Consider the following 11,910-nt stretch of genomic DNA (forward strand, 5'->3'; position numbering starts at 1 on the left):
GGTGGGAACCGTGGAGGGGAGCTATGACGGGGAAAAAGAGGAACAACTGTAATAATCTGAACAATAACGATTTAATAAAAAAAATAAATAAAATAAAAACACCAATTCACATAGATCAATGTACTCCACACTCCCTTGCCACTGTTTCCTACTGGTGCTTGAATTCATGTCCCAGTTAGCTTTTAGGGGAACCCAAACTAAAATTGGTCTATTCCCAGGACTGGGGTGTCTGGGCCACAGGGCATGAACATCTTTATGGTTCTTTTCATGGTTCAATTTAAACCAAACTCCTTCTCTTTCTGTTTTCATTTGCTGATCCCAAAAATCAGCATCTGGCGGCTCAGACAGCTGCTTCAGATCGTTGGAAACACGTTCACACGTGTCCAGCCATGTCCTGCTTCCTTTCTTCATGTACACAGAGGCTGAGGAACTTTGGGAGTTGACATCATCAAGACAGATTCTGTGCCCAGGAGCCTGCAATTTATCAGAATGTAAAGAATGTGAAAATAGAATTTAGCCTGCAGATTGTGTTCCTTATCAAATGTCTCCAAGCACGTTCCACCAGCGGCACAAATTAAGCCTTTACCCAGAAGATACATTATCTCTGTGTGAGGCCTTCCACATAGTTTTCTAATGGAAGTCATTAGAAGCTTGGCTCCCACAGATAAGAGACCAATTCTGCCCAGCCTGTGAGTCAGCAATGACATCGAATCCTGCTTTGGGCTCTGTCTGGCAGGGATACTCCGGAGGGCTTGCAAGAGCTTCTGGGAAATCAAAGGGGGACAAGAGTCAGCCCCAGGGACCTGGGTGACAAATGTTCATTGAGTCCTTCTATGTACCAGCCATGGGATAGATAGAGAGTTTAAGAGACATTATTTCTTCCCCTCAAAAAATTCACAGAATAAGACAACTCAAATGTCCATCAATGGATGAATGGATGAACAAAATGTGGCTTACTCATATAATAGGATATTATCCAGTCATAAAAAGGAATGAAGCACTGACACAGGCTACAAGATCGGATGAACTTTGAAGACACTGTGCTAAAGTGAAAGAAGTGGGTCACAAAAAGGTCATCATCATATTGTATGATGATGCCACGTACATGAAATGTCCGGAATAGGCAAATCCAGAGACAGAAAGTAGATGAGTGGTTCTCTGATGCTTGGGGAAGGAGGAAATGGGGTGAAAATGCTAATATATTTCTTTTTGGTGGCATGAAAATGTTCTAACACAACCTCATGAATATACTAAAAAACATCGACTTGCCGTAGCCGGGTGCTCAGTGGTTAGAGCATCATCCCACGGACTGAAGGGTCAAGGTTTCGATTCCAGTCAAGGGAACATAATTCTGTTGCAGGCTCAATCTTTGTGTATGTGGGAGGCAACCAATTGGTGTGACTCTTTCACATCAATGTTTCTCTCTCCCTGTCTCTCTCCCTCCCTTCCACTCTCTCTAAAAAAAAAAAATCAATGGAAAAAATATCCTTGGGTGAGGATTAACAAAAAACCAAAAAATATAAAACATTGACTTGTATAGTTTAAATGGGTGAATTGTATGGCATGTGAATTATATCTTAGTAAAGCTTTTATTGAAAAAAGAGAAAAACATTCAGAGAAGAGAAGCATATTATATGAAGCAAGTTCTACAAAGTTCACAAAGGAAGTGAGATTTGAGCTGAATCTTGAAGGTGATTAGGGAATGACTAGGAAGAAAGTGGCTCCTGGCCGAGGGGACAGCACAGGAGCACACAGTGTGAGGAAAGGACTCCAGCAATCGATGAAGATAGAAAGAGCTGTGACTTTGAGCTTGTGTAGGATGGGGTGGAGGATATTTTTCCATTGATTTTTAGGGAGAGTGGAAAGGAGAGAAAAGACAGAGAGAAACATCGATGTGAGAGAAATACATCAATTGGTTGCTTCCTGCACATGCCCCAACCAGGGTCCAGGCCAGGGAGGAGCCTACAACCGAGGTATGTGCCCTTGACCGGAATCAAACCCTTGACCAGAATTGAACCCGGGACCCTTTGGTCCGGAGGCCTACACTCTATCCACTGAGCCAAACCAGCTAGGACCATATATGTTTTTATGTAAATGCATTCCAGTGGTTCTCAACCTTCTGGCCCTTTAAAACAGTTCCTCATGTTGTGACCCCCAACCATAAAATTATTTTCGTTGCTACTTCATAACTGTAATTTTGCTACTGTTATGAATTGTAATGTAAATATCTGATATGCAGGATGGTCTTAGGCGACCCCTGTGAAAGGGTCGTTCGACCGCCAAAGGGGTCGTGACCCACAGGTTGAGAACCGCTGCATTAGACCATCAACAATGTCTCATACTTTGCTTTTAATATTAACAAAAATATTAGATATCCTTCCAAATTTGTATGCAATGAATTTGTTCATTTTTTAATGGGTATGTAGGATGTACCACATTTTGATAAACCAATTTCCTATCAATGGACATTTAGGTTGTTTCCAATTTTTCCTTCTTAAAAAAAAATCTGCAATAAATAATCTTATACATAGTACATTTCACATATGTATGGATTTATCTGTAGGTGAAATTCCTAGAAGTGGAATTGCTACATTACAGCACTTGTGCTTTCTAATTTTGTTTTCAGAGTTCAACTTCCTATTGAACGCGTTACAAAAGAAGTTTAGTCAAAAAGACCAAGGCCCGTGTCATCATCAGACTCCAAAGATTCTTCTTTCTTTGCCTCCACTTTCTTCTCCTCAGCTGGGGCAGCAGTGGAGGGGGCAGGACCATTGGCTGGTACAGCACCAGCTACTGGGGCAGGTCTGCCAGCCCCTACATTCCAGATGAGGCTCTTGATGTTGACGTTGGATAGAGTTTTTGCAAACAAGCTGGACCAGAAGGGCTCAACTTTTACACCAGCTACTTTAATGAGGGCACTGATCTTATCATCTGTGACCATCACCTCATTGTTTTGCAGGATGAGGTCTGAGCTGGTGTGGGTGGGTGCTGGGTGAGTGCTTCCAGCCATGGTGCTAGTCGCTGGATGGAGTGAGGGCCTCACCCCAACTCGGCCTTAGCTTCGTAGGAAGAACCCAGCATCTTACTAGCAGCTGGGGAGAGGGACTTAAATTTTGACAGATATTGTAACACTGTTCACAATAGAGGTTGTACCAATTTATTCTTCCATTGGCAATGGGTAAAAGAGCCTGGTTCCCCGCCTTTTGGGGAATATGTTTGGAAATATTGTCAATTACCAGTTCATGGAGAGCCTTGTATACTAAGCAAAGAAGTTTGAACTTGATCCACAGACCATGGACACCCACCGGAGGGTTTAAACACTGGATGAGGATGGATAGGTTTGAAGTTTTTTGTTTTGTTTTTTTAATTATTATTTTCTAAATATATTTTATTGATTTTTCACAGAGAGGAAGGGAGAGGGACAGAGAGCCAGAAACATTGATGAGAGAGAAACATCGATCAGCTGCCTCCTGCACACCTTTTACTGGGGATGTGCCCGCAACCAAGGCACATGCCCCTAGCCGGAATCAAACCTGGGACCCTTCAGTCACAGGCCGACGCTCCATCCACTGAGCCAAACTGGCCAGGGCAGGTTTGAAGTTTTTAAAGCTATTTGCATGATAACATCAAATTAATGTTGTAGGAAATTTTTATTCTCTAACAGACAATGAGTGGTAATGTGATGAATCAGAGAGGGTGAGGGGGAATCTCCATTAGGATTTAAGCCATGCTGGAGAAAATGTGATTATCATTTAGGTACAGCAGCCATTCTAGATAATAAGATTGGATATGAGTGCAATCTGTTTTTTTTACAATCCCATAACTCTAACTTTCCTGCCATTTTTCTTTTATCACATCCTTCCCACAAGCTGATGGCTTCTAATGAAGCATTTGGCCTTTAAGGGTGACGACATAAAACCAATAGCCAGGAATTTTTATCGAAAGCTAACAGTTGAGCAAACGACAAGAAGACAGGTGAGATAGCAGCTTTATCTTTCTCTAGAAGAACATTCTGCAAATTAATTGTATTTAGAACTGGCATTAAACAAAGAGCTGGGGAAAACAAAACAGCAGACACATTCATCCTGAGTCATTGTTTCTTAAACAGGAGGTGGTCGCTATTATTTGATGCAAAGAGAAAAGGAAGATGGATGGCAGATGGCTGTGAAGGCAACAGCATATGAAGGACTGACAGCCAGCTCCATCCAGACTCTCCAGCTGGTTCAAGGATGAGCGCAGCAGGCTTGGTCCTCCTGGGGCTTGCTCTGAGGTTGATGGCCACTCCTGCTAAGCCAGAGGAGAGCAGCGTTTGCTCTAAGAACCAAGTGGCTTTCAGAGACTCTTGCTATGAATTTGTGCCTTTTGGCCGCTCTTTCTATGGCGCCCAGAACTGGTGTGAGGAGCGAGGAGGCCATTTGGTCTTTATTCACGATGAAGGCACCAGCAGTTTCTGCAAAAGCACATCTCTCAGGACAGGGAATGGTGGATTGGACTCACAGGGAACTCGGCTCAGAATGGAACCGCAGAAGGTAGGTGCTGTGATAACTATGTTTTATGGGAGCCAGTGGCTGCAATTCTCCCATTGCTTTCTACCCAGAGCTCCATAAAACAAATTAATATGCCCCATTCTCATGGTAAGCAAACCCTCCTCTTTGGTTGTTTTGTGGATAAAATAATTCATGCACAGTATTTAGCACAGTGCCCGGCACAGAGCTGACACCAGAAACGTGCATTGCTTTGCATATGCCTAATATTCATAATATCTATGAATTCTTTGGTTCTTGTTAGAATAGTGTCCAGCACTATCCTGAGTGTGTCATGTCCATTATCATGTTGAATCCTCACAATAACTGATAATATAATTATTATTGCTGTCTCTATTTTACAGGTGAGAAAACTGAGCCTCGGGAAATAATTACTAAGCTATTTTCAAAGCATTTCCACATGTCTTCCTCCCTATAAGACTGAAGCAGGTCAAGTGCTTAGCGTGGTTCAGTTCACATGGGATAGTCTCATGTTAATGGTTCTCCCAGGAACTCTCACTTAGCCTTTCTCTGGGAGGGCTCCTTCCTCCAACCCCAGCACAACCAGTTGAGTCCTTCTCTATGTACCTGTAGGACCCTTTTGACATGACTTTAGTTATTTAGGTGTCTTCCCCCATAGACAATAAGCTTTTTAAGGGAAGGAACCATATTCTGGCCAATCCCTCCCACCCCCAGTGTCCATACATATCCAAGAATGGACACATAAACCTTCGTATTTAATCCTTACACCGGCCCCATGAGGTAGGCTTTGCTACTCTTATTTTATGGGTGAGGAAAATGAAGTCCAGAGAGAGGAACTGCCTTGCTCAAGAAGACACATCTAGGGAAGGGCAATGAGGTCTTGCACCAGTATCCCGCCATCTCAAACTGCTCTGTGGAAGATACTGGGTTTTAGAAAAGAAAAACTTGGTCTGTGCTAAGTACCTAGAGAAATATACCAGAGTGGATGGAAATGCTTTAATAAAGGGGCAGATGGGAAGCTCATTTGAGGAAGCTCACAGGCAAAGGGATGCAATTTCTACAATGTGTCTTCAGCCAATATCTCTTGAATGGTTTTTTGCTTTGTAGATGCAGCAATTTGTGGATTTCCATTCATATGCATTTAAAGGAGTCGGGTCTATTTAAAATATTCAGGGGATACTGCATAGCTTTACAAAAAATGAAGTAGATCTGAGTAGGCTGATATGTAACAGCTTTCAATAAGTAATGTTATTTGAGAGGCAAGAGATGGTGCTGTGAGCAATGTTATGGCATTTGTGTAAATAGATTCAGGTACTCATGGTTGCTGCTACATAGATAAAATGCAACATGGAACAACACGCAAGAAACAACAATAATGGGAGTGGTCCATAGGTTGGGAAAGGGAAGATGCTTTCATTTCATTCTCTTTTTACTCTTTAAAAAATTTTTAACCATTTGTATGGATTTCTTTTCTTTAAAAAATTAATAAATAGCCCAACCAGCATAGCTCAGTGGTTGAGCACTGGCCTATGAACCAGGAGGTCAGTGGTTCGATTCTGGGTAAGGGCACATGTCCAGGTTGCAGACTCAATCCCCAGTAGGGGGTGTGCAGAAGGCAGCCGATCAATGATTCTCTCTCATTGATGTCTCTCTCTCTCTCTCTCTTTCCCTCCCTACCTCCCTTCCTCTCTGAAATAAAAAATATACATATTTTTAAAAATTAATAAATACATTTTTGAGTCTTTACAGCAAATATTTTATATCTAGTGTTTTCTAGATCTCTAGTGTCCTTGAAAGGCCTCTATATCTCCCTCCCTCCCTCTGTCTCTCTCTGTCACTCTCTCTCTCTCTCTCTCTCTCTCACACACACACACACACACACACACACACACACGTAACATCCTTGGGTTCAAGGCTCTGAAGAGTCCTGAAGTAAGAAAAACTGTGTCTGCTGTAGCTCAGCAGTGCCCATTTCTATTTGTCAAGGGCCCCCTTTCTATGTGAAATACCTTTTAACTCCCCAGGGCACACTCTGTGTTCTTCTTTAGGTTACGGTTAGATAGAGCTGAAAGCATCATTTATTTAGTCAAGCCAACTTCTACAGGCTCTCCAACTTGGTTTCCCGGTGTTTAGGTCGAGTTCTTGTTTGAGTGTTGAAAGATAATGGGTAGGAAATGCTCCATTGCTGGCATGGGAGAGGCCTTCAGCACTGATTGAGCACCTGCTGCTCACAAGGAGCTGAGTTGGGACAAGCCTTGTACATAAAAAGGATCAGAAAAAGTCCTGGTGGTTGTGTTCCCTCCCAGGACCGGGAGTCTGGCTGGACACCTCAAATGTGAACTATAGCCATTGGCACGGAGGGCAGGCCTCTCCTGCTCCCGACACCTGCGGCTACATCGGGAGAGACCCTTCTGCCAGGTGGGCTGCCAAAGACAACTGCGCACAGCTGTTCGCCTTCATCTGCGAGTTTGGTGAGCCTCTGTTGTAGAGTCTACTTCCTTTGCCCCGTCTCTTCCTGTCTCTGTTTCCTTGTTTTCCTGTGTGTCTCTCTACTTCTATCTCTGTCTCTCTGTTTCTCTCTGAATGTCTCTCTAAATGCCCACTTGTCTCTGTGTGATGCTCCATGTCTCTCTGTCTCTGTCTCTCTGTTTCTATCTCTGTTTCTCTCTAAATGCCCACCTGCCTCTGTCTATGTGCCCAGTCTCTCTGAGTGTCCCTCCATCTCCCTAGCTCACATCCTTGCTCTCCCTGTCCATTTACCTGCCTATTAGTCTTGCTTGTCTCTCTCTGTCTTTCTTCCTCATATATCTGCATCTAGGGGGAAATGCCCACTCACCCTTAACTCCTGCTCCCTGGCCAGCCTGAGTCTGAGCCCCCCATGCCCACATCCCACCAGCTCCCAACTGTCCTTCTCTTGTGCCCTTTCTAGCTGCTACCCATGCCCGACTCCCAATGTAGATGCTGGGGACTGTGTATAAGAGACCCTGCCGGAGTGGGATGTAGCCGCATACCAGGTCCTACCCACCAGGTGGGGACTGGGATTGGGGCCTGGCCTTAGAGCTGAGCCTCCTGGTCCCCTGACCCACAAGCCAGGCTTGATGGAACCTTCTGGGCTTTCTGGGTCCAGTCCCCTCCCTGGCTCTAAGCTCCTGGTTCCCAGGCCCTGTCCTGGGTTGAACATTCACAGGAGCTCCTGCTCCATTCTTCTCCTCCCCTAGCTTTAAATAGATGCACTTTGCCCTGCCTGACTACTTCTGAAAAGGTGGAAGCGCCTGTGAAGCCCTCCCTGGTCTGTGCATTATGCAACTTCCCTCTTTCTATCACAGCCTCCCCAAGTCCCTGTCCCCTCCGCCACCCCAACTTCAAGCCTGTCTCTCAGACTCTGTCAGCCCCAGGGTCTTGGAGCCGTGGCATGAGGTCACACTATGAAGAACTAATGAGTATCGAGCAAAAGTTCCAGCACTGAGCCAGACACTCCATGTACATTTCTTCACCATAATAGAAGTCCATCCACCATTCTATTGTAGGCCTATTATAAAGCTAAAAAAAGTGAGACTCAGAAAGGATAAGTTCCTTGTCCAAGGCCAGAGAGCTGGGAAGTGACAGAGATGAGACCTAAAGCAGTTTTGCCTATGGAGAGAGAGAGAGAGAGAGAGAGAGAGAGAGAGACACTTTGGAGATGGAAGAGGGTGCCACAATCCAAGGAATGCTGACAGCCTGTATAAGCTGGACAAGGCAGGAAACAGATTCTCCCCTAGAGCCTTCAGAAAGAACCTTGATATCAGTGCAGTGATACCCATTTGTGGACTTCTGACCTTCATAACTATAATATTATAAATTTGTGACAATTCGTTACAAGCAGCCATAAGAAGATTTGGTCTCTCCTACTCCGTGGACTTCCCACCAGGCAAACAGGCCTGAGTGTAAATTCAGAATTTCCCACTTTCTGGCTGTGCACACCTGAGCCAGGTCATTCTTTTGCAACAAATGTTTACTGAGCAGGTGCCAGGAAGCAGGTTTGGTGTGGGGCTCTTGGTACAGTGACCCCACTGAGCCCCATGTTCTTAATGGGGAGAATAATAGCTCAGCTCATAGGATTGGTATACTCATTGAAATCACTCATTCATTCAACAAAAGCTTGTTTGGCATCTATCATGTACCGGGCATTGTTTTCAAATAAGGCTCAAGGAAGGTACTTGAAATAGGTAGAATAATAATTGCTACTTGAATAGCCCATATTCTGAGTGTACAAACTCATTCAATCCTCCTAATGACCATATGGAGTATGGGGTAGACTCCCCCTATACAAAGGAGGCACAGAGAAGCTAAGTAATTTGCAGAGGTCACACAGCCACTGGGTGGCTAGGCTGGATCTGCTCTTGGGCAGTCTGGCTCCAGAGTTACTCTCACCCCTGCTGAGTCTGCTTCTGCTGTGTCCTTGCATCTCACAGTCCTGACCCCTGAGACTCTTCCACTTCCCATCAACCAGGCACTTGCCCACCCATGACCATAGGTCTCCTATGTATCACCTTACCTTTGTACAGGTGTCAGCCAGAGTCTGGCCTGCAAGGGCCATGATGCCACCATGCACTGTGGCTTCGGGGAGGTCATTCAGATCCGGGATGCTTTCTACGGGCGCCAGACTCGCCATTATTGCACCCAGGACGCTGGGAGCCCCTTGAACCTGGAGGAGGAATGCAGCTGGGTCAGCGTCAAGGATGAAGTGTCAGGTAGGGCCCAAGGGCTCCACAGCTCTGGCTGTGAGCTCAGGGCAGTTCCTGGTGTCCTGTGCCCAGCAACAGGTTCTGGAAGGCTCCACTAATCCTCACATATGACCTTGAGCCTCCAACATTGGGAAAACTAGCCAGTCTCTGCCACAGCACTGAGCTGGGAAGCAAGGGAGCTATAGCTCACCCTTTCACTTTCGCTCCCCACCCAACTTGGATGCAAGAAACATCACTTTCTTTTTTTAACTTAATTTAAAAAAATTTAAATACTTGAAATACATAGACAAGAATAAAAAATACTTCAATGAACTCCCATAGACCCACTACCCAACATTGTCAAATCATATTTGCTTAAAATTCCCTCACGAAGGAATCAAACACAGCATTGGATATACAGCCGACACTCCTGTGAAGCCCTCCCTGGTCTGCTCCTGTCATAAAGTCAGCGCTTGTTAATCGCATGGGTGGTTTTGTATTGCTGCCTTCTATGTATGCAACCCTAAGCAATATATAATATTGCTTTGCAGGTTTTTAGTGTTTATAAAAATTGTATCATATTGTATGTCATTCTGCGATGTGCTTTTTTTCTCTTTTCCTTCTTTATTTTATTTTTTGCTCAAAGTATTATCCATCTTGATACATGCTGTGTTAGCTTATCTGTTTCATCTATCGTATGTGCCAGAATTTGTCTCTTCCTCTGTTAAGAGTGTATGGGTTGGGTCTTAATCCTTGGTATTGTGAATAATACTAAACAAATGTTTCTGGTGGCATCTCTTGTTCACATGGGAGAATTTCTCTAGGACCTGTTTTTCAAAATTAGATTAAATCTGCTTCTGAGCTGCCTTTGCCCCCTGGGAATGATTCGCTTTAGGCCATTTGACTAGATGCCACTGGACCAGTGGTTCTCAAAGTGGGGTTCCTGGGCCAGCAGTGTTAACATTACCTGGGAGCTTGTTAGAAGAAAATTCTCAAGCTGCCCTCCACATGTATTGAGTCACAAGCCCTCCAGGGAATTCCAGCACAATCCACAGTTTGAGAACCACTGGGATGAACTCTGAACTACTTGGGGATAGGAACCCTACTTCTCTCTCCCCCAGTACCTAGCCCAGTGCCTGGTCTCCAGTAGACAACAACTGGTATTTGTTGGGCGGATGGTGGGTGAATGAATGAACGCGAGGTTATTCATCTGTCTGAACCCTATCCCTTTATGTCCTTCACACCGTTCTGCTTCTGCTGGGATTCGGGTGCTTCCCAGGACAGTGCCAGGGGCTGCAGGCATGCAAATGGGACCTTCTCTGGAGACCTGTGCCCCACCCAGGGCAGCTACCTCTGGGTGCAGTACCAGTGTGGGAAGGTGAGTCCCCAGCTTGCCTTGGTGTGGGAATTCCCTTCTTATTTTCACAACAGGCTCAGCCACCTCAGAGCAGAGAGAGCAGCTACCCTGGGGGTTAATCTACTGTGTGCTAAGAGGCTTCCTAACCCAAAATGCTGTCCTGTGGCCTGGTTTAACCTGGGGATAAAGTACCTGAGGTCCTGTTGCAGAAAGGAACTGACAAGCCAGAAATTTTTTAAAAATGTGTTGTGTGTGTGAGTGTACGTGTGTGTGTTTATCCCCTATTTGTTTATTGAGGTGGCCCAATAAACATAACAGACAAATCCAAGGTTACTTGGTTGAAAGGAGCCAAAAGATCTCTCCCACATGCCATCCCATTCAACCACCACCCTTCCCATAGGCTGTCATTTGAGTACACATAGGCACTTTTAAAAAATACAAATCTTGAAAGCCATAAAAATAACCCACATTATCACAATTTACAAAAGTTGATAAATCAAGAAGGAAGAATCCCTCCCTTTAGCTCTAGACTCTTATTCCCCACAACAAAAACACTATTAACTATTTAGAATAAATTCTTTCCTGCTTTTATTTTTTTTTTTTTATTTTTATTTTTTTTTGCATAAGAAACATTTTATTCGTACTTAAACTTTGTATGACTTTATATATGATTATTTTAATGAAAATATAATCACATAAAAATATTAGTCTACAACTCATTTACTGGATATCTCTCCAAGTCAATACTTATTCTTTTAATAACTGCATAACATCCCAGTATAAGATTATGTCAAAATGTATTTAATCAGTTTCCCTGCCTGTTGATAAACATTTAAGTTGCTTCGGTCTTTTGTTGTTACATATCACTCTGCAGTGCTTTCTTGTACATTCTCGTGCATATATCTTGACATGTGCCTGATATTATTTTTAAAGGAGCAATCCCTAGTAGTGGAAATGCTGGGTCACAGGGTCTGCATTTTATTTTATTTTAAACTAGAGGCCCGGTGCACAAAAATTTGTGCACTCGGGGGGCGGGGGGAGGGGGGTCCCCCAGCCCGGCCTGTGCCCTCTCGCAGTCTGGGACCCCTCGGCAGATAACGACCTGCTGGCTTAGGCCTGCTCCCGGGTGGCAGAGGGCAGGCCCAATCCCTAAGTGCAGCCCCTGGTCAGGCTCAGAGCAGGGCCGATTGGGGAGTTGGGGCGCCGCCCCGTCATGCACAGAGCAGGGCGGATCGGGAGGTTGCAATGCCACCCTCAGTCACGCTCAGGGTAGGGCCGATTGGGGGGTTGGGCCCCCGCCCCCTGTCACACTCAAGGCAGGGTCGATGGGGAGGTTGCGGCACCA

The 11,910-nt window shown here is 44.8% G+C and overlaps 2 protein-coding genes across 2 annotated transcripts in view; one reads left to right on the top strand and one right to left on the bottom strand.

The window, feature by feature from the left end:
- Positions 1-2,662: 2,662 nt before the first annotated feature.
- On the bottom strand, positions 2,663-8,371 carry LOC102264003 (60S acidic ribosomal protein P1). The gene is made up of 2 exons (XM_005862586.1): positions 8,333-8,371; positions 2,663-2,965 (listed from the first exon to the last, which is right to left on the bottom strand). The coding sequence occupies exons 1-2, from the start codon at positions 8,369-8,371 to the stop codon at positions 2,663-2,665; spliced, it is 342 nt and encodes a 113-aa protein (XP_005862648.1).
- Positions 4,230-11,910, top strand: part of PKD1L2 (polycystic kidney disease 1-like 2) — a 35,371-nt gene continuing 27,690 nt past the window's right edge. Inside the window, exons 1-4 of the mRNA XM_014536795.1 lie at positions 4,230-4,529; positions 6,871-6,976; positions 9,050-9,235; positions 10,488-10,586. Coding sequence (XP_014392281.1) covers positions 4,230-4,529; positions 6,871-6,976; positions 9,050-9,235; positions 10,488-10,586 — 691 coding nt within the window. The remainder of the gene's footprint in view (positions 4,530-6,870; positions 6,977-9,049; positions 9,236-10,487; positions 10,587-11,910) is intronic.

Source organism: Myotis brandtii, unplaced genomic scaffold, assembly GCF_000412655.1.
Source record: "Myotis brandtii unplaced genomic scaffold, ASM41265v1 scaffold165, whole genome shotgun sequence".
NCBI lineage: Eukaryota > Metazoa > Chordata > Mammalia > Chiroptera > Vespertilionidae > Myotis > Myotis brandtii.

What these genes read in the sequence shown, in the direction of transcription:
- LOC102264003 (XM_005862586.1), bottom strand. Translation starts at nt 8,371, where the DNA reads ATGGCTGCTTGTAACGAATTGTCACAAATTTATAATATT. An exon ending in TGTCACAAATTTATAATATT is followed by an intron (nt 2,966 to 8,332) that starts ATAGTTATGAAG and finishes ACCAGCTCAGAC; the next exon opens with CTCATCCTGCAAAACAATGA.